Source organism: Pelophylax lessonae, assembly GCF_965119305.1.
Source record: "Pelophylax lessonae genome assembly, chromosome: 1".
NCBI classification, from domain to species: Eukaryota; Metazoa; Chordata; class Amphibia; order Anura; family Ranidae; genus Pelophylax; species Pelophylax lessonae.
In genome coordinates, this window is record NC_138768.1 from 539,965,650 (window position 1) to 539,989,016 (window position 23,367).

A 23,367-nucleotide genomic window follows, 5' to 3' on the forward strand; every position below is an offset into this window, starting at 1 on the left:
TACCAAGATAGCGTACACTAAGGCTGTTATTTCACATAATTCCTGGTGTTTTGGTTTAATGTTTTTTTTTTTTGTTTTTTATGCCCGTGTCCCAGGCTGCAGCTGCATAACCTAAATGTCCAAAAATTCCTGTGTCCTTCAATGGACACCAAGAAAAAACGGAATTTTTGTCTTATCGTAAAATCTTTTTCTTTGATGTTCATTGACGGACACGACTCCTGTCATTCTTGACCATTGGATTATGCTGCCCCCTACAGGAGTAGGACGCTAGGCAGAAACAACTTCTGGCTACACCCATGGGCTGTACCAGGGGGTATACTCCCTCTCCCTGCTATAGTCACTCAGTTTTGTTACAAGCATTGTCAGGAGAATGATAACTCCACAGAGGAATAAATGCTGTGTCCGTCAATGAACATCAGAGAAATGACTTTTACAGTAAGTTAACAATCCCATTTTCTCTTTCGTTCATTGACGGACACAGCTCCTGTAATTCTTGACCATTGGGACGTCCCAAAGCAGTTTTAAACATGAGGGGTGGGAAACAGAAAAAATTCCCAAGGCTAAACATTAGCCAACCAGGCAACAGGGGCTGAACCAAAACAACTGGAGCCCACCTAAAGAAAACAATACACCCTCAAAGAGGATCAGGTCCTCTTAAACAGCAGCCTGCAAAACTTTGCGGCCAAAGGAAGCATCCGCAGATGCCAACACATACACTTTATAAAACTTTGTAAAAGTGTGCACCGACGACCAGGTGGCTGCCTTGCAAACCTGCGTCACTGATGCCTGATGACACAAGGCCCAGGAGGCACTAAGCGCCCTGGAAGAGTGAACCTTGACAGGTAAAGGAGAAACCTGACCCCTGATGGAATAGGCCTGAACCACCATCTGTCTGATCCATCTGGAAATGGTCACAGAGGAAGCGGACAACCCTTTGCTAGGTCCATCCATGAGCACAAATAGAGAGTCTAACTTCCTAAAAGACTTAATAGCTGTGCGCAGAGGTGATAGCCACCAAAAAGACCACTTTCTGGGACAGCGCAAGAAGCGGAATCTCACAAATATTTTCAAAGGGAGGCTTCTGTAGAGGTGAAAGCACCAACCTAAGATCCCAAGGCCGCAAAGGAGCCCACACTGGAGTAACCAAATGTTGGACACCCTGAAAAAAAGTACACACCAGGAAGTGTGTGGCCAAAGCTCGTTGGAAAAAGACTGCCAAGGCCGATACCTGGCCCTTGATAGTACTCAAGGCCAATTTCTCTTCAACCCCGCCCCCATTGAAAGAAGATTAAGATCCGAGCCACTGAGAAAGAGCGAGGATGAACCCCAAGATACTCACACCACGCAATGTACGTCTTCCAGGTATGCTAGCAGATCTTCCTAGAAGTAGATTTCCTAGCTTTTAACAGTGTATGAATCATCGACTCAGATAAACCTCTATCCTTTAGCACCTAGCATTCAACAGCAAAGCCGTCAAAGCTAGCGACTGTAAAGTAGGATGGAAGATCGGTCCTTGGGACAGCAGATCTTCCCTGAGAGGAAACTTCCAAGGAACATTGGCGACCAGCCGCACCAGATCAGCGTACCAAGCCCCGCGAGGCCAGTCGGGAGCCACTAAGATGACTGCAATCCCTTCTGCCTCAATCCTGCTTAGAAGTCTTGGCAGAAGCTTGAGAGGAGGGAAGGTTTAAATCAGACGAGACTGACCCCACGGGGCCACCAGAGGTTTCCTTGACCGAGCCACAAACCATTGCACCTTTCTGTTGAGCCGAGACGCCAGAAAATCCACCTGGGGGGTGCACTGGAGAGACAGCTGATGAAACGCCTCCGGATGAAGGGACCACTCCCCTTGGTCCAACGCCTGCCAACTGAGGTAATCCGTCTGCCAATTTTCCACCCTGGAAATGTGCACGGCAGAGAGAGCTGAAACAAACCATTTTGCAAACCTTAAAATGTCGGCTACCTCCAGAGCCGCCAGGGCACTTCTTGTGCCCCCTTGGTGATTTACATAAGCCATGGCCGTGGCATTGCCTAAATAAATGCGCACAGGGCATCCCTGAAGACGATCCGTCCAATGATCCAGACACAGTCTGATCACTCAGAGTTCCAGGACATTGATCGGTAATCTAGACTCTTCCAGCCTCTATAGCCCCTGAGCAGAATGCTTGCCGTGGACGCCTCCCCGGCCGGATGGGCTGGCATTTGTGGCGACCACTGTCCTATATAAAGGGAGGAAGGATTTTCCCAGCCGAAGGCCAGAGAGTGAACCCAACATATCAGGGATTTCTTTGGTCCCCGGATCTGATCATCCAGTGACTGCAAAGTCTTGTCCCATTTTCTCAGAATCGCCTTTTGCAGGGACCTCGTATGGAACTGCGTAAACGGAACCACCTTGAAGGTAGATACCATCAGGCCCAGCACCCGCATGCAAATCTGGAGGGATGACCATTTGTTGGACAGCAACAGCAGGAGGCGAACTGCAGCCTGGAACTTTTGGAGTTTGTCCAGAGGAAGGAGTACTCTGGCTACGGCCGAGTCCAGAGTCAAGCCCAAGTAGTCCAGCTTTGTGGACAGAACCAGGAGAAACTTCTGAAAATTCAGAATCCAGCCGAACTCCCGCAGATTTCACATTGTGATTTCCGGGTTTTCTACCAGAGCAAGCTAGCACCGGAGCCAACACTTTTCTGAAGACCCGAGGAGCGGAGGCGAGACAAAAGGATAAAGCCACAAACTGATAATGCTCCTCTCCCACAGGAGAGCGGAGAAAACGCTGGTGACTGGCACATATTGGAATGTGAAGGTAAGCATCCTTGATGTTGATCGAGGCAAGAAAATTCCCCTGACGCAGGCATCCCGCCACCATTCAAATGGAATCCATTACACGCACAAAGCAGTTTAGCCCCTTGAGGTCCAGGATTGGACGCACTTTGCCTTCCTTCCTGGGGACTGTGAACAGGTTTGAGTAAAAACCCTAAAAACGTTCTGATGTATCGGACAAGCCTCTCTCTACCTCCTTTTCTTCTTTCCCATATTTGCTCTTGTTTCTTGCCCTATGTATCCTGAGAACCCTATAAGCGCAGACCACTTTTTTTTTTTTTTTTTTTTGGCTGATTGATTGCTGGCTGAACCCTATCCAATTTTTCACTAATGCACGGATAATGACCATTATCCATGAGGTCACTTTGGTATGTTTTACTCCTGGCATCTCTTGCACTGCGCCATATGGCGCTCGTATATTTAGCTGTTTTGGGTTTTTTTTTTCTTTTTTTCAATTTAATGAAACTTTATGGCTGCAAGCTGGTGGTGGGGGCCTCCCCCCTCTCTCTGGGGACAAGCACCACTTTACCATTAACTATGGAAATATATTCTCATTGCCTGTCATCTATTGTGTTATTCCACACTTTTAAGAATCTGGTTCCCCATCTACTACTCTGATCTTCTTCTTTTTCCCATAGACGCCCCTCTACACGGACCTACACTTGGGATCCTTGTGGTGAAACAGGATTGGGGGACCACAATCACCCAGTGGGGGTACTCGATTCCCCTATTGGTGTTCCACTACTCAGAAATATAGTTTGAGGTTCTCTCACTAACCCCGTTTTACTAAATCATAATGAAGTATAGATTGATTGGCGGCCTTCCAGCACTTTGGGCTCACTAGCCCGATAAGATTTTAATTCTCCACATGGTCTTCTCCAGTCGTTTATATTGAGAACCTGTCCATCTGGTATGTATCAACAGCTACATTCTAGTGACATTTTTTTCATACTCATTGATAATAGCAAGTACTATGTAATATACACAAATATAAACTTTTATTCCTGTGTTGTATCAATGCAACTACTCCTATAAATGTCATTTCTGAATGTTAATTGTTGTTCCTTACACTTCCAGTCTGAGGTCTGGTTTTCTCTGTTGGACTATTGATAAAGGCAAGACCGAAACGCGTCTGGTCCCTCCCAGATATCTCAGACAAGTTTTTCATCACATCCAAGACGTATTTATGACCATGTTTCTATGTCTTTTTTAGAATTCAATGTGATTTTTTCCATATGTACCATTACTTGTGTTGTATCACTTGTTATTGATTAATAAAACTTGTTACTCTACATACTCAAGTCCTGGTTTCTGCCTCTAAAATCCCACCCATAGGGGAATTGTTTGTTTCACATTATCTAGAGGGATGATGGCAGTACCAGGATCAAGCACTGAACCCGAATAACTTCTTTCTCTCTGGGGACAGTTAGTGTTCCCAATGGGGGTCTCCTGGGACTGGGGAGGGCCTCTCCCGCCCCCCCGACTGAAAACTTTGTTTTATTTTCCTATGCTGTTCAACCTTACAGTTTTGTTCTAACTTCTACCTCGTGATAACACTCTGGTTCGGATGTTACTTGACTGTATTAATGCTCTCCTGTGATATCCTTATGCTTTGTAGTGTCCTCGAAATTGAACCTGTTTTTGTTCTTTGATTAATGAAAAAAATAAACTTTTTGCAAAAAAAAAATAAAAAAAAAACGTTCTGATGTCGGAACCAGGCCAATCATCCAATGAAGGAACAGGTCTTGTAACGCCCAAAACAAACCCTGTAATCAGTCTGCGGGCAGGCACAGGTTGGAAGGAAAAAATCTTGCCGGGGGTCAAGAGCGAAACTCGATCTTGTAACCAGACCGAATAACTTTGTAAACCCACTTGTCTTCCATCAGGGAAGTCCACGGTTCCGGAAAACAGCGAAGTGTCCCCCACCCCTGATACGGGTGAGGGCACAGGAGCCTTGTCCGTGGGTCTGGGGAAGCCAGCTCTCAGCTTGCCAGACCAGGTTTGTTTGGAGCTGCAGAAGAGGCCATGAAAGGCTTCGAGCCCTTGTCAGTTGACCCTGAGGGACGAAAAAACTTCTTATGAGCCGAGAAGGAAAGTCCACGTCTCACGACGAGGTTCCTCATCCTTAGTAGCCTGTGAAAGGAAGGTACTCTTCCCCTCCTGTGAGACCTTTATTGATGTCATCTAGGGTAGCTCCAAACAGACGATAATCTCCTTGAAAGGGAAGATCAGTCAAGGCCTTCTTACAAGTCTGGTCCGCAGACCAGCATTTAAGTCAAAAGACACGCTGAAAGACCACTGCCAAAACAGAGAGGCAAACCATCAGGGGAGCCACATCCAAGAAGGCATCACAGATAAACTGCAAACCCTGGACCAGCTGGGTCGCCAGCTCAACAAAGGCAGGTGGGAGTTGTTCACCCTCCAAGTCATGGCGCAGGAGCTTAGCCCACTCAGAGTTTGCGACACTAGGGCAATGGCAATTGCCGAACCCGCTAATGTGCTAATTCGAGCCACAGCCTCCGCCTTCCAGTCAGCCTGATCCTTAAAGGCCGGGGACTCTTCCACTGGAATCATGGTTGCCTTGTTTAATCTGGAAACTGGAGGGTCCATCACTGGTGGCACAGTCCACTTCTTAAGAAGGGACTCCTCAAAGGGGTAACGCCTAGTAAAGAGTTTAGGAACCCCACGGGGATGCTTTGGTCATCCCCACTCTTTAGTGACAATTCTGTCAAAATAGGTAGGGAAAGGAAACACCTTTGCTGCTCTGGATGGCTTGTGAGTGCTAAAGGGTACTTGTGCCTCTGTCACAGCTTCAGCCGCTTCAGGGTCTCACGCACAGATATGCATAGATCTACCAGCGCCATTTCGTGCTTGATTGCAGACGATGAGGAATCATTCTCACTATCAGAGGATTCCAGGCACGTGGTCGCAGACCCAGCAAGGTGACCCACGTCCGCCGTGCCCGAATCAGATTCAGAGGCAGGGGCAGTGATGTATTTAGGTTTTGTGCTGCCCTAGGCCTGACTAAACTCGTGCAATCCCTAATTTAAATATGAACCACCCCTTCCTGCCTAGGCCACACCACTTCCTGTTTAAGACCCCCCCTGTCATCTGCAAACCACACCCTTTCCTCTTAAGGCTTCACCAACACAGGGGCTGGTGTGAATGGACCCTAAGCTGGGTTGAGAGGCTTTTGCTTGCTTCAAGTAGGTTTTCCATACCTATGCAAGTCTACTGGAATGCAAAATCTGCAAAAAGAACAGGTAAATGCAGGTCAGAAGGACAACTGCACCTGTCAATGAACTTTGAATGATCACTGAAACATCCCAAACTGATGTTAGGACAAATGCCTTTTGCTAAGTGATAACAAAAGCACTTCAAGTGGTGGAAGTGCTCATATTCACCTGCTAAAATACCCCTAAATGACATCACATTGGGCCAGCAGATAAAGTTGAACTAAATCCATATTTGTGGATTATTGGACATACAATGCTGATGTGACAACACAGGTACTGCTCTTGGCTGTCAGTGCCACTTATCCCAGGAGGAACACAGGGAATGGGGACCTGCCCAACTACACTTCCATTTGAAGGTGGTCATGTGACATTCACAAATCAGTTTAATAGTCAAAGCATTAGGCCTCAATCAGGCCAAAAATTACCCCAAAATTTGTCAATACACAGACTGAAAGATTTTTTACCTGTGTATGTTTAATTACTATACATTTTGCTAAATAAAACAGGATTAACTGCCATTAAGATGTTCCTATAGAGAAAAACCTAAGACAAATCAGCAGGTTTCAAAAACCATGAGCTAAAAAAGTATATGTTCCAGCTTTATTTCTCATCCAAAAAACTACAAAAGCCTGGTATGCCGCAGAGGAGGGTAGGCGGAGCATTGGGCTGCTAAGACCTGTTGCCAGTGCCACACTTACTAGTATAGTTTTATTAAGTGCGGCCGCCAGTCATCGGCCGCTGGCCAGTATTATCACACCAGCAGCAGAGCGGCTGCTTTATTGGGGTGCTAGACCGATTTGCCTCCTAGGCCCTGCCACCCAGCCCAGTCCAGCCCATAAGATTGGCAAGTGGTGGGGACTCTTCATGCAGGAGCCAGGAGGAGGCTCTTTTTTTCATGCGGGGCAGCTTTTTTGATGCCCCCCTGCAAAGTGCCACCCTAGGCCTTGTTGGCCTAGGCCAAGATAAAGCGTTGGGCATAACAGCTGTTATGTGAAGACCTCAGAGGTTTGTTAGAGAACAATAGTGAACAAACAGCATAATGAAGGCCAAGGAACACACCAGACAGGTCAGTGATAAAGTTCTGGAGAAGTTTAAAGCAAGGTTAGGTCTTAAAATAATATCCCAAGCTTTGAACATCTCATGGAGCACTGTTCAATCCATCATTCGAAAATGGAAAGTGTATGGCACAACTGCAAACCTATGAAGACACGGCCGTCGACTTAAACTAACAGGCCTGGGCAGGGAGAGCATTAATCAGAAAAGCAGCCAAGAGGCCCATGGTAACTCTGGAGGAGTTGCAGAGATCCACAGCTCAGGTGGGAGAATTTGTCCACAGGACAACTATTAGTTGTGCACTTCACAAATCTGGCCTTTATGGAAGAGTGGCAAGGGGAAAGCAATTGTTGAAAGAAAGCCATAAGAAGTTCCATATGCAGTTTGCGAGAAGCCATGTAACTATAAATTGTACCCTTTTGATGTCAGTGGGAGGAATAGTGCTAGCGACAGGAATTATGCCCCCATTGTTCATGTCAGCAACAGGAATTATACCCCATTGTTTGTGTCAATGAATGGAATGGTTCCCCAAGGGCCAGATAAAGGCAGGCAAACAAAGGGCCGCATCTGGCCCTAGGGCTACAGTTTGGAGACCACTGCTATAGCGTATGAAACCAGAAGTGATGAGGATTTTGTCACTTTCGGTTTCAGTTTGTTTACTAGATGCCTTCCAAAGCAGCCGATCTCTGATTAGCTGCCTTAGAGGGCTGAGGAGAGATTTGGGGTCTAATAGACCCCAGAGCTCTCCATAAAGATTAAAGTTTATCCAAAAATAAGACAAATTAAAGAAACAGTGTAAAGAAATAAAAATTGAATGCACCCCCAACCCTGCGTGCTCACAAATGCAAACACCCACATCGGTCTCGCATGAGGTATCACTACAAACTTTAGAGTAAGAGAAATAATTCTAGCTCCAGACATTCTGTTCATCTCTAAATTGGTAATCTGTAAAGACTTTGAAAGCGTCACCTATGTATAATTTAATGCACTATTGTTTCTCTCTCTTGAAGGCTAGGAAATCAATTTCTTGTAAAGCCTACCATTGCACCTAAGTGCCTACTTTGCTTGGTGTGAGACTAGGAGCTGTCATCCTAGAAAGTATTCTCTGGGACCTATTCTGTCCACACTGGTCTGGATCTTGAGCTTGAGCACTATTATAGGACAAATCTCAGTCTTGGTTGTGTTTCAGAGACCTTTTGCCTCTCACTCTTTAGTTATGGCAGCCTTTGTTCAGTGAGTAGCTCACATCCCGGTTCAATCCACTGTATCCCCTTGAGATCGTAAACGATTTCTCTCAACTCTGTAGAAACTGCCCATTGAACCTATGATGAATATTATCTTGTTTGACCTTACCAGCAAGGTGGCCTTTCTATCTTGCAATCTCCTCTGCGATAAGTGTCTCCCAGTTAGCAGCCTTGTCCTGTAAAGAGCCTTTCCTAGTGTTGCACAAGGACATAAGGCCTCCTTTCTCCCGAAGGTTGTCTCTGCCTTCCATCTTAATCAGTATATTATTGCCCACCCTTCCTATATGTCCTAGGGAAATGTTTCTATACAATGTTTGAACATGGTGTGCGAGGTGAGAGTTTACCTCTCAGTTGCTGCTGCTTTTATAAAATCAGATTTATTCTTTATGCTTCCTTAACGTTCCCTCAAGGATCTCCCTACACCAATGCTAAGTGGCTTAGCAAATTATCCTTAGGGCCTATAGTCTAAAGGATAGGGTTTCTTCCTTCCTTGTCTGCAGACATAATCAAGTGCTTTCTCGTTGCTTTTATATGTTTTAAAAGTATTTATGTTTGTATCACTGTCTTTAATAAAAATTATATTTGATTATTTTTTACAAAAAATGATTTTTTTCTCCATCATTTAATAACCAATAGCACCTTAAAAGTCCCATTACTCTATCCAATTGCTCTTGTAGTTTATTCATTCACAGATCTCTGTGAATGAACGATGTGCCTGAGGTGGATCCCTTTTGGGGTAGGGGTCCGCTTTGCACCCTAAATGAGGGTATAAATAATAACATGTAAATTGGTCCTAAAGGTAGACTTGGTGTTAAAGAAGCCTGTGTGTTGTACTGTCTTGTACTTCAGAAAAATATTTTTTCTGTTAAGTCAAAAATCCTATTTTTAATTTATTGTGTTACATGGTAATATTCCAATCCATGCTTTCAAGTTGGTAACTAATTGCATTAAATATTCTTTACATTTTTCCAGCAGGCAAACATGGTAAAACCTTCCTTTCATGCAGACCTCCATAGTTGGACATTATGTGAATGTTGTAGGTGCATGTGTGCCCTGCCGTTATTCACTTAGTTTTTTCAAAGAATATGCACTCCTAACATGCAAACCCTGTAAAAACCAACAATTCTTTCCTCTATATACAGTTATGAATTTTCAGGAAGGCAAGTTAAGTGTCCATTTCTAATGTCTTTTAATTTGAGTGGAGTTTGCGCTTTTCTACCTAGTTCACAGCCCAATTATCAAAAAATCAATACAACATCTTTAAAGTGACACTAAACTCGGTTAAAAACATCTATTCAAGTATGTAACTGTAAATCAAAAAGTACCTTCTTTTGATCTCTGCTTCCTCCAAATTTATATATTTTTTTGCTGCTGTGATCTGACTTCCTGTTAGAGGGTGGCTACATTTGTTCTCCATGTACCCATTGAATGTAGGAACGTAGCCACCCACTGGCTTGCTCCCGAGATGGACTAGGGACTATGGGATTTTTGGTGTGCATAGAGCAGTGCACATGACCTCAAATATTGTGCACTCTCAAAGGAGTTTTTTTCAGCTCACCAAGCACTTTAAAAGGAGGTAGTTCTTAGTTAAGCTCACCCACTTAGTTGATATTTATGATAACTGGTTTACATTACTGTGTTCTCCTTGCCAGTTGTCCCAAGTGTAAGCATGTTTTTTCATCGTGAAAATTTCTGGTCAATAAAGGAAGCATGCTAATTTAAACTGAAAAAAAATATATATATATATTTCTGTTGGCTATCTGTCCTGTTTTTCATTCCTACAGCAGAGCAAAATCTAAACTATGGATATATATGTGCATTGTACATTCCTCACACTTTTGAAAACACTGCATTAGGAATTTTACAAATGTGTGTAGTAATTTTTGATTAGAAGTTATAAACAATGTAAAGACATTATACTATACGCAAATTAGGAAAACAGCTTTTGGCATCTGCACATATCTGTGTTAGAATTTATGAATGGATTCTGAAACATAGAAAGGACAGTGCCATGCAAATGGGTATAAACTGGTTAGTGAGTACTAGAGATGAGCGAATACATCTCTCAAAGTAAAGATTTGTGTTTAAACTAGGCTCATTAATTGCCAGAGAATATTCTCTGATAATTCTCAACACAATAGTGTTGTTTTTGTTGGTGTAAGACAGGACAGGAGGCAAATTGGCAGCAAGTCTTGTAGATGGCCATGGGCATACATACCTTCTGCTATGTTTATAATAGCTCATAAGCCTGTCATTATTGGGCAATTGCTTAAAATGGAGGCTTAAACAAGGCACCCCCTCTCAAAACATTAGCCTCGTAAAAACAGGTAACAGAAAATGCAGCACAGGAGTAAAAATGTGAGGAAAAGCATTATATGCAACTACTGTAACTCATTAAATACATAATTTGAATGTCAATCAAATGCTCCAGTTACTCTACATTATTTCTCGGAGATTTAGTTATCTAGAGTAAAGACGTTGGGTAGCTCTGCAACTTCAACCACAGAGAAGCTTATTCAATGAAGAGGAAGGCCCATTGTGGTACAATGAAGAACCTCCTGGATAATTTGTATCTAAATTGTATTGATAATTTTATCAATGCAAATGTAGAGTTTGTGTTATTTAAATAAGCTATTTCTTTCACCAATGAATGTCTTTTTTTTTTTTTTCATCAGCACATAGGTCACCAGCTCACAAAGTAGTAACCTGCAATATATCAGACAGGAGGTTGTGACACCAGTAGTGCAGAACTACCTGATACCGGTCTGGGCTGGGGGCATACGGACCGATACTACTAATTGGGATGCCAACTAAAAAAGGGGGTCTTTCATACCCCTTACCTATTGCTTGACACAAAGTAAAAGAAAAAAAACTCCATGCTTTTAAAAAATGATTCCTAAAAATTGAGCAATCTAATCTTACTGGAGGAGAAAAATCACCTATGCATTCAATGTTCAGCTTATAGTCTCATGCATAGCTAAATGTACATTCTGAGCACACCTGAGTGCCAGGCTAGCCAATAAGGAGCCGAAGACCCCCAATCCAGAAGAAGCGGGAGAAAATATTAGCTCCAGGTGGGGGGAGCTAATGGATATTGCATTACTGGAGGGGAGGTGAGCATTAAAGAGTTTAGCTTGGTTTTAATTCCTCCATCCATTCACAGCCATTTTACAGCAGTCTGGCAAGTTTAAGTACCAGTATTTCGGTCTTATTTGAAAAAATAAAGGGAAAAAAGTTTTGAACATAGGTGGTATGGATTGCAGAGTGGACTTTTGATAATTCGCTCATCTTTAGTGAATACAAAACAGATCAAGTGAAAAGAAAAAAGGCAGGATTTTTCTTACTGTATCATTAGAGGCTATCAATCTATATAAGTTTTTCGCAAGCTGGCATTAACCAGCTGAGAGACAAAGATGGAAGTAAATGGTTTTGGCACATTCAAGCAAAACAAACAGAGAATGATATGAACAGGTTTATTTAACCATGTTTTAGAAACAAGTGACTCTTACAGGCAGATGCATATCATGGACATTACAAACATTAACATAATGTGAAAAAGGACCAACTCTCCTTTCAAGCATCGTCAAAGGGCATCACTGGTCTGACACAACGCATGAAAATAATATGCAGCAGAGGACAAGTAGGGCACATTATAGTTTGTCTTGTGTTTGTGTTATGTCCTCAGTTATAATGTCATCTATGGCTGTTCCTTGCAGATTTTGTTTTTCAGTTAATCCGAACACAATGTTGCCCCTCAGACACGTAGAAAGAAGTTTGGAGTCTAACTGTGGTCCACGAGCCAGAACAATCTCTGGCTGACAGTTCTGTATGTCCAATTTATTGTGAAGCAAAATAAGCCTTCAATTGTCCCTTACTTGATCTCAGCAGGTCAAACTCCCTGTCCAGCAGCTCTTCCTCTGTTAATTTGGAGAAGTTGTCATCCCCAAAAGGATTCCAGCCAGACATATCAGGAGGGTTGTTGGTATTCTGTTTCGGTAAACTGGATGCAGGCTCCTTGTCTGGGACACCCAAAGATCTGTAGAAAGAACAACATTTAATAACCCATTAGCAATAAGCTACAATATACAATATACTATGCACTCAAAACATGAAAGAACAGCAGCATTATACTGAACATTTTTTGCTTTGAGCATTCCAACCTCCTTTGTGTTGTAACATGGACGTCTTCCCCACTTAAAGCACCAGTTTTACTAGAACAAAAAGCAGAAATTTTAGGACTTTTACCTTTACTGATCTGCATACTTGTTTTGGATCCATGACTCAGATGCCATAGGATTAACACAACAGCTGGGTTAACTAGCATATTTATGTTTCCGGCAAAGATAGCCCCCATAGTTCTCTCATACTAGATTTACTTTAAAGCAAATCTGTCATGAGAAAAATATGAAGCCTGTAATTGCTGAAAATGCCACTTGCTTAGCTTCACCTGCTCCAGTGAAATGAAAAAGTGAAAATAAATTAAATTAACAAATTTGTTACAATTTTCCCACTACAAATAAAATCCGCAATCCAAAATTATTCACTTAATGACAGTTTTTATGGCATAAAATCTTGGCTAGCTGTGAAGTGCTTTATAAAAATAAAATTAAAAAAATTACTAAATAATTTTGGAGGTAATTTGCTTCTGGCATTACCAAATGCTGTAGCGGTTACTGAAACGCAGTAAGTGAAAAAATGGTATCTTTGACTTACTGTAAAATCCATTTCTCTGATGTTCATTGATGGACACAGCTCCTGATCTTCTTAACCATTTGGGTTATACTGCCCCCTATAGGAGTAGGACACTAGGCAGAAAAAAGACTGACTACACCTATGGGCAGTCCCAGGAGGTATACACCCCTCTCTGCTATAGGTACTCAGTTTTGTTACAAGCAGTGTCAGAAGAATTTCAACTCCACAGAGGGGTGGGTGCTGTGTCCGTCAATGAACATCAGAGAAATGGATTTTACGGCAAGTCAAAAATTCGATTTTCTCTTTCGTTCATTGATGGACACAGCACCTGATCTTCTTAACCAATGGGTCATCCCAAAGCAGTGTCAAAACATGAGGGATGGGAACAGCAAGAAAAAATTACCAAGGCTAAACCGTAGCCAACCAGGTAACAGGAGCTCAACCAAAAAACAAATGGAGCCCACCTGAAAACTTTACACCCCCAAAGAGGGAACAGGCCCTCTAAACAGCAGCCTGCATAAGCTAAAAAGCATCCGCAGATGCCAACACATCCACTTTATAGAACTTTGTGAAAGTGTGCACCAACGACCAGGTGGCCGCCTTACAAATCTGCGTCACTGGATGCCTGATGATGGAAGTCCCAAGAAGCACTGAGCACGCAAGTAAAGTGCGCCTTGACAGGGAAAGGCGGAACCTGACCCTTGGTGTATAGGCCTGAGTAACCATCTGTCTGATCCATCTGGAAATGGTCGCAGAAGAAGCAGACAGTCCTTTCTGAGGCCCATCTGTGGGCACAAACAGTGATTCTGACTGCCTAAAAGACTCGGTAGCTGCCAGGTACACCCAAATTGCCCAAACCACATCCAGGGCATGCAACGCCACTTCTCTGGGATGTTTCTGCCTGGGACACAGGGTCAAGTAAGGTGAACGACAAGAGAACGCTGCCAATTCTGATACCCTCAATCTTGTAGCCGGACCGTATTACTTTGTGGTACCACTTGTCTTGCACCAAGGAAGTCCATGGGTCCAGAAACCAGCGAAGACGTCCCCCCCACCCCAGGTACGGGTGAGGGCACACCTTCACGCTGAAGGGGCCCTGCCCGCGGGTCTGGAGAATCCTGCTGCACTTGCCAGACCAATGTCACTTGGATCCTGCCTAGGAGGCCGACAATGAGGGACAAAAAAACTTCCTATGAGCCAGGAAGGACGGGCCACGTATACAACGAGGATCCTTACCCTTACTAGCCTGCAGAAGGAAGGTACTCTTTCCCCCTGTGAGACCCTTGATGATGTCATTCAGGGTAGCTCCAAACAGGTGATCTCCTTGAGAAGGAAGAGCAGTTAAGGCCTTTTTAGAAGTCTGGTCAGCAGACCAATTTTTGAGCCAAAAAACACGCCTAAGGACCACTGCCGAAACAGACAGTCTGGCAATCAGGGAAGCTGCATTAAAAGAGGCATCACAGATAAACTGCAGCCCCTGAACCAACTGGTCTGCCAGCTGAGAAAAGGCAGAGGGGAGCTGCTCTCTCTCCAGGTCATGGCATAAAAGTTTAGCCCACTCGGTCAGAGTTTGTGACACCAGGGCAATGGTGAATACTGGGCTAAGTGCCGAACTGCAGGCCACAGCTTCCACCTTCCTGTCAGCCAGATCCTTAAAGGTCGGAGACTCTTCAACCAAAATCATGGCTGCCTTGTTCAATCTGGAAACCGGGGGTGTCCACCACTGGTGGAACAGTCCACTTTTTAAGAAGGAACTCTTCAAAGGGGTACTGCATTGCAAATCACTTAGGGACCCCCTGGGGATGTTTCAATCCTGAAAAAATAAGAGGGGAAGGGGAACACCACCGTGGCTCACTAGGCTTGTGAGTGCCAAAGGTAACTGGTGCCTCCGCCGCAGCATCAGCTGTGTCCTCCATTTTTAAAGTGTCACGCACAGACACAATCAGTGCGTCCACCAGTGCCTTTTCGTAGGCAGCTACAGGAGCAGAGGAAATACTCACTAAGAATGCAGGACATGTGGTCGCAGACCCCGCAGGGTGAGCCACGTCCGTGGCGGCCGAATAAGATGAAGGATCTGAGGAGACAGCTGAGGCAAGGAGAATGCTTTTTCCTAGCCCACTACCCAAAAGCAACCTCCACCCAGGACACAAAGGACTCCAGGACTGCCGTCAGAGCATCAATGGATGGTTGGGACCCAGAGGGCCTTGAAGCCTCAAGGAGGGGGTCAGGTGGGGAAACGTGCTCCAAGGACTTCATGAGCAAATAGTGCGACCCCCACAAAAAGTGCAATACACCGCGCTGGCAGCACCACCCAGTCGCCAGCAAGGTCCCCACCAGACTCACCAACCCACAGAACAGGCACTGGCAGCACCAGGGTAAACTGCACTTCATGTGTGGCATCCAGGAAAATAAGCCGCAGCCGAAATCGCCACCCAGAAAGGCACCACTGTCATGGTCATCGCTATTTTCCATGCCAGACTAACACAAAATGGCCGCCATGTATTACAGAATACAGGCCACAACAAAAATTGCGACCCCACGAGACTCTCACGGACCCAGAAGGGAACCCTAGGCCTAAGTCAGCTGATCGCCCGGTCAACGGCGGTGGACCCCCTCCCATTGCCGGCACATCACCCTGCCCAGGCCCCCCGAGGTAGGCCAGACCACCACACTACCTTAAGTACAGGGGGAGGGGGGTGGGCGGATTGGCGGCTAGATGACCCAAAGGGACCCAGACGGGGGGGGGGGTGCATAACAGGAAGGAGGGGAACCCGGGGGCTCAATCATCCCATGGAGGGGCCCACGTCCACCCCAAAACCCTCCAGGGGGAGAGAGGGGCAGCTATTTATCATACCAGGAACTAGGCTGGCACCACTCCAGACAGAACCTCTTCTCCATCGAAATGGGGGGGGGGGGGGGCTGTCGACCAGGACGAACACTGCGACTTACTGTAAAATCCATTTCTCTGATGTTCATTGATGGACACAGCTCCTGATCTTCTTAACCATTTGGGTTATACTGCCCCCTATAGGAATAGGACACTGGGCAGAAAAAAGACTGACTACACCTATGGGCAGTCCCAGGAGGTATACACCCCTCTCTGCTATAGGTACTCAGTTTTGTTACAAGCAGTGTCAGAAGAATTTCAACTCCACAGAGGGGTGGGTGCTGTGTCCGTCAATGAACATCAGAGAAATGGATTTTACGGCAAGTCAAAAATTAGATTTTCTCTTTCGTTCATTGATGGACACAGCACCTGATCTTCTTAACCAATGGGTCATCCCAAAGCAGTGTCAAAACATGAGGGATGGGAACAGCAAGAAAAAATTCCCAAGGCTAAACCGTAGCCAACCAGGTAACAGGAGCTCGACCAAAAACAAATGGAGCCCACCTGAAAACTTTACACCCCCAAAGAGGGAACAGGCCCTCTAAACAGCAGCCTGCATAAGCTAAAAAGCATCCGCAGATGCCAACACACCCACTTTATAGAATTTTGTGAAAGTGTGCACCAACGACCAGGTGGCCGCCTTACAAATCTGCGTCACTGGATGCCTGATGATGGAAGTCCCAAGAAGCACTGAGCACGCAAGTAAAGTGTGCCTTGACAGGGAAAGGCGGAACCTGACCCTTGGTGTATAGGCCTGAGTAACCATCTGTCTGATCCATCTGGAAATGGTCGCAGAAGAAGCAGACAGTCCTTTCTGAGGCCCATCTGTGGGCACAAACAGTGATTCTGACTGCCTAAAAGACTCGGTAGCTGCCAGGTACACCCAAATTGCCCAAATCACATCCAGGGCATGCAACGCCACTTCTCTGGGATGTTTCGGCCTGGGACACAGGGTCAAGTAAGGTGACCGACAAGAGAACGCTGCCAATTCTGATACCCTCAATCTTGTAGCTGGACCGTATTACTTTGTGGTACCACTTGTCTTGCACCAAGGATGTCCATGGGTCCAGGAACCAGCGAAGACGTCCCCCCACCCCAGGTACGGGTGAGGGCACACCTTCACGCTGAAGGGGCCCTGCCCGCGGGTCTGGAAAATCCAGACGCGGTGTATTACACTTTTTGTGGGGGTCCCACTATTTGCTCATGAAGTCCTTGGAGCACGTTTCCCCACCTGACCCCCTCCTTGAGGCTTCAAGGCCCTCTGGGTCCCAACCATCCATTGATGCTCTGACGGCAGTCCTGGAGTCCTTTGTGTCCTGGGTGGAGGTTGCTTTTGGGTAGTGGGCTAGGAAAAAGCATTCTCCCTGCCTCAGCTGTCTCCTCAGATCCTTCATCTTATTCGGCCGCCACGGACGTGGCTCACCCTGCGGGGGCTGTCGACCAGGATGAACACTGCGACGCAGGCTGAGACCCCGCTCGTATGCCAACTCGCGAGGCGTTTGACTCACGGGCCAGCCCCCGTCCGGTGGGGTAATGTCCTAGGCGACCTAGCGTGGAGCTGAGATCTGCACCCGCTTGCTGGCCAGACTGGCATGACCACTGGATCTAGATAATCCAGCCTGTCACCCAGTCCGGCAGTTGATTGTATATGTCCCAGGAAAAAATAGAAAAATCTATCTATGTCCCAGGAAAAAACACAGGAAAAAATAGAAAAATCTATCTAAAGGGAAAATAATTGCCAGGACCAAAGATCACAGCAAGGAACTAGGTCCTTACTCCTGACTAAGCTGAAAAAAAAAAACTGAGTACCTATAGCAGAGAGGGGGTGTATACCTCCTGGGATTGCCCATAGGCGTAGTCAGTCTTTTTTTCTGCCTAGTTTCCTACTCCTGTAGGGGGCAGTATAACCCAATGGTTAAGACGATCAGGAGCTGTGTCCGTCAATGTACGAAAGAGAAATGGGATTTTTGTTTTCCTGTAAAACCCTTTTCTTGGAATCCATCAAAGGACACAGGGAACCTTCCTTGCCTAATGGAGATAGTTATGTTGCCAAATTCAGGTGACTGGACATTGGCAAAAAAAAAAAAAAAGAAAGAAAGCTGCCTCTTAGACATAGCATCTCCACACAAGGCAAGGCTCAGTTTGCGTAACAGGCCATAAACCTCAAAGGCAGAAGGGTGGGATCCCTGTTTTTTATGATGTACTCCAAGAAAAGGATACATCCTAGCGCACAGGGTATCCTCATCTCCATTATGACAGGGATGTCCCAAAACACCCAAGAGGGGGGATTAAAGCGTTTGTAAAGAAAAATGTTTTTAAATAGCAAACATGTTATAACTATCTGCTCTGTGCAATGGTTTTGCACAGAGCATCCCTGATCCTCATCTTCTTGGGTCCCCTGTTAGTGCTCTGGACCCCTCCCCCCCTTGCCGAGTGACCCCATAGCAAGACAGAGTGCAGCTCAGCCCCAGCCCCCACTAACGCCTCACTGGCTGTGATTGACAGCAGCCAGACCCAATGGCTCCTGCTGCTGCATCTCAGCTAGTCAGGAGTGAGAAAACTGGGAGAGTCTTGACTCTAGTGCACATCGCTGGAAATCTGGTTTAGATAAATATCAGGGGGGCTGAGGGGAGCTGCGCACTGAAGGTTTTTTTATCTTCATGCACTCTATGCAAAAACCTTCAGCCTTTACAACCACGTTAACATGGCAACAAGCCAACAGGCCCTAAACAACCAAACCAGAACAGGTTAGAACTTAAGGCACTAGCCTGCAAAATTTACCTACCAAAGGTGGCATCTTCAGCAGGTTGCACATCCACTTGATAAACTTTATGAAAATATGAATCGAAGACAAGGTAGCAGCTATACACTTGCGCTACTAAAGCCTGATGCCGAATAGCTCAGAAAGCACAGACACCCCTGGTAGAATGAGCTGTAACTGAAGAAACTTTTTCTTTCAGACCATAAGCTGAGAAATAAGCTGACCGATCAATAGAGAGATTACAGATTTGGAAGCTGCAGGACCCTTACTTGGACCTTCAGTAAGCACAAAGAGGGATATTCAGCCAACAAATTGCAGCAGTCGAATTCAGGTAGCATCTGATAGCAGGAAACACATCCAAGGTATAAAGAGCCTTGTCCCCCATCGTCTGAGGTTTAGGATGGAAAGATGGCAAGACAATGTCCTAGTTGAGATGGAAAGGAAAAAACACCTTGAGTAAAAAGAAAAGCTAAGGCTGTAGAACCATTTTGACATGGTGGAGCAGCAGCAATGGTTTCTTACCGGAAAGAGCAGCCAATTCGGAAACTCTCTCGTAAAAAAGTATCTTCCACAACCATTTCCGAGGGAAGTGTTTCAATAATTCTATAGGTACTTACCACCTAAGTTTTATCTATTGTTACTACACCCTTTTAACAGGGCGGGAATAGGCCATCCGTCCTGGAAGGCTCGTCAGAAAAACCGTTAACGGTTAACTAACGGTAAGTTTTCTCTCCTCGCCTTCCAGGACGGCCCAACATGAGAGGATAATAGATTACCCATAGGCCTACCTTAGGGTGGGACCACTGCCTGTAAGACCTTTCGGCCAAAGATAGGTCTTGTTGAGACAGTACTTCTACACGGTAATGCTTCAGGAAGGTGTCATGACTGGACCAGGTGGCTGCACTGCGGATCTGTTCCCATGAAGCTCCAGCCTTCTCGGCCCAGGATGTAGCTAGGGCTCTTGTCGAGTGCGATTTAATCTTAGTTGGAGCAGAAACACTGGATGCCTCATAAAGAGGTGGTAATTGCTTGTCTAATCCACCTAGACACTGATGGCTTGGAGGCCCGCAGTCCCTTTCTGGGCCCAGAATGAAGGACTAAAAGGTGGTTTGATCTCCTGAAGGTTTTGGTCCTTTCTAAATAAGTGAGAAGGGCTCTTCTTACATCAATACAATGGAATTCCTTTTCCTTACTATTTTTTGGGTTATCACAAAAGGATGGTAGATTTTATTTCTTGTGTCTTGTGGAAAGAAGATGCTACCTTTGGCAGATACAGCAGATCTGGTTTTAGGACAATCCTATCTGGAAAAACCACCATAAATGGTTCTTTAATAGAGAGAGCTTGTAGGTCCTCTACTCTTCTTGCTGTAGTAATGGCTAGCAGGAAGGCCAATTTTAAAGACAAAAATTTAAGGGAGATTTCCTTTAAGGGTGCGAAAGGATCCTTAGATAATGCCTCTAGGACCCTGGTCAGGTCCCAAGGGGGGAACCTGTCTTTTATAATAGGGGTAACCCTCTGTCTAGCCAACAAAAATCTTTTGATTAACGGCTCTTTTGCCAGACTAGTGTCCAAAAATACCGAAAGAGCCGCTATTTGTACCTTAAGGGTGTTAGCTGCCACACCCTTATCTACTCCATCTTGTAAGAATTCTAGGATCGTGGGAATAGAGGTAGAGGCAAAATCTTTTTGCCTACGCCAGGTACAAAACTTTTTCCAAACTTTCGTATAAATATTTTTCGTAACTGGTTTTCTGCTCAGCAAGAGTGCGTCCACTACTCTTTCTGAGCAGCCTTTTGAAATTAGGAGTTGGCGCTCAGTAACCAGGCTGTCAACTGGAAGAATCCTTGGTCCGGACACAACACTGGTCCCTGAGACAGAAGGGCTGGGGAAACTGGAAGATGCCATGGGCAAGCTATTGACATGGCTTTCAAGATGGCAAACCAAGGCCTTTTTGGCCACCATGGGGCAATTAGAATCAATTTCAGGTTTTGAGACTGACTTAACTTCTGTAGGACTCTCGGAATTAGCATCAGGGGGGGAAGGCATAGGCTGGATTGAACTGCCACGGTTGGGCTAGTGCATCCAATCCGGCCATCCCTCTGGTCCGTGTGAGAGAGAAGAAACTCTTTACCTTCTTGTTCTGAGCGGAGGCAAACCGGTCTATCTCTAGGTTCTCAAACCTTTGTAATACTAACTTGAAGATTTTGGGACTTAGTTCCCATTCTCTTCTTTTATAAGGTGACGGCTGAGGAAGTCTGCTTGTGAGTTGTTCTTTCCCTTGATGTGAATGGCCACAAGGGAAATTATCCTCCCTTCAGCCCAACCCAGGATCTCTTTGGTCAGGGTTAAGACCTGGTCCCTCCTTGTCGATTCAGATAGACAACCGTTGTGAACCTTTGGAAAGCTTTTAAAGCTTCCCCCACTGCCTTCAACTCTCTGAAGTTGGACGAGGCCTGTGCTGTTCTTTTGTCCCAGATCCCCTGCGCCTGAGCCCCCTCCAGGTGAGCTCCCCAACCCTTCGTGCTGGCATCTGTGGTAATCTTTATGGGATTCCACTGACCCCAGGGTCTGCCTTCTCCCAGGTTGTTTGGGTTTGTCCATCATTACAAAGATATCTGCACCTACGGAGTAAGATTGACGCATTTGTCTAGAGATTCTATCTTCCTGTCCCAAGAGGACAGATGGAAGAAAAGAAGCTCTCTTGCGAGGAGTTTATGCCCACACAACCGCTGGGATGCAGGCCGACATTAGTCCCAGGACTCTTAAAATTTCTCTTCTGGAACAGGAGGGAGCCTCCTTGAGGGTTAAAACTGAAGAAACGATTTTCTCCCTTTTTTCTATGGGTAGAAAGAGCTTCTGAGACCTTGAGTCTACCTGGAACCCCAGAAAGGTCTGTATTTGGGTAAGTTTCAGGGATGACTTTTCCAGGTTGATAAGCCATCCTAACTTTTGTAGGGAGTCTATCACCTGTTGGGTATCCAAGTTTACTTGAGCTGTTGATTTGCCAAAAATCAGTAGGTCGTCTAAATAGGGAATCAGGGCTATCCCCTGAAGGTGTAGATGGGCCACCGCCTCTGCCAGGATCTTTGTAAAGATTCTTGGACTGGCCGCTAGGTAGTGCTCTGAACTGCCAGTGAGTTGTCCCTTCTTTTGTCACTATCGCAAACCTCAGGAAAGGCTGATGTTCCTGGTGAATGGGAACATGCAGGTATGCATCTCTGAGGTCTAGCGTATTCATGAAAACATCTTTCAGTAGATTCTTTCGTACTGAATAAATAGTTTCCATTGAAAACTATTTATTATCAGGCGATATTTTCCTGATGGTTTTGGGACAACAAATACATGGGAGTAAAACCCCTGGAAGAATAGATTTCTAGTTGGTTCTACCTCATCAGGTTCTTCTGAGTCCCTGTCCCCCTCGCCGTCTGAGCTGGTTTGGGAGTCTGAGCGGTTTTCCTCTGCTGATAATCTACTTCTTTTCCTAGGCTGGGCTGAAGGGAGGTTTTGGGATGAGGGTACTAGACCCGAAGATCCTGGCCTGGATATAGAACTTTCCTGTGAAGAGGTACCCTCCACTAAAGAAGGTTCCCTGGACTCTGAGGTTCATGGAGTTCCCAATGAAGAGCGTACTGACTGAATTGTACTCAGCATTTCTTCTTGTACAGACTTTAAGAAGTCTTTCATTAAGCCTGAGGTTTCTTTTCCCGCTAATTTGTAAATACACTTATAGCAGAAAGGCTTGGTGTGGGAGCTAGAAAATCTATCACCACAATTACCACACTTCTTAGAGGCAACAGAGCCTGATAAGGCTGGGGTAGTAGTAGAGGTCTCTTGTGAACCGCTCTGGGACTCTGGAAGAAAGGATAGAAAATGAAATTAAGTATCACTCTTGCCAACTTAAATGTATGAAGACCATAGAAAGGACAGAAAGTAGGTCCGACTAAGGTCAGGGAAAAGGGATTTTCCAGGAATTTTCTATGTCAGTACCAGCAGTCTTAGAAAACAACCATGCAAGGATATGCTCCAGCACTTACCCGGATCCGACCTGGGTTTGGCTGCCAAAACCTGGACCAGTCCCTCCTCCTTTCCCGGAGTTTGAGTTGTGGAGGGCTTCATCTCCCTTGCAGCTGTCCGGACTCTTGTAGCCTGAGAGTCTGCTTTACCGCTCACCAGCGGTCTCCTCTACACACTTCCTCTTCCGCATCCGTGCGGTAGCGTCCTGACGTCGCGCCGGAATTTCCCGTCTGAGGACGAGGCTTGAGACGCCCGTCCGGCAGGCTTTTCAAAATGTTCCTGTGGAGGAGAGCTGCTGGCGCCGGAGACAAGCCTAGAGGGGCACCCCAGGTGACCGATGGCTTGTAAGCATTGGGGCGAACTGTGAGAAGCCTGAGGAGGCGGCAGGTAGAGCTCAGCTCTCACGGCAATTTGCTGAACCTGGCTCACAGGGGGACCATCTGACTTCCAAAGTCTGCAGGTCAGTGAAAACAACAAACGTTTCACTGTAGGAAGAAACACAATCTAAACTGAGGGGCAGAGGGAAGGGTGGGGCCTTTTAACAAACTGTGATTGATTGTGTTTCCGGTAGGGAGGAGCCTATCTTCTCTCATGTTGGACCGTTCTGGAAGGCGAGGAGAGAAAAAATATTTTTCCATCTCCAGCGTTTATGAAAAGAGTCA

General features: G+C 45.6%; 1 protein-coding gene across 2 annotated transcripts in view; it reads right to left on the reverse strand.

Moving 5' to 3' along the window:
* The window catches only part of BMP2K (BMP2 inducible kinase), a 271,429-nt gene that overhangs the window by 44,126 nt on the left and 203,936 nt on the right, over nt 1–23,367 (reverse strand). For both annotated transcript variants that reach the window (XR_014225958.1, XM_082273188.1), the window contains exon 14: nt 12,226–12,386. Coding sequence is in view for 1 of the 2 variants with exons in the window: in XM_082273188.1 (XP_082129314.1) it covers nt 12,226–12,386 (161 nt within the window). In the remaining variant the exon portion in view is untranslated. The remainder of the gene's footprint in view (nt 1–12,225; nt 12,387–23,367) is intronic.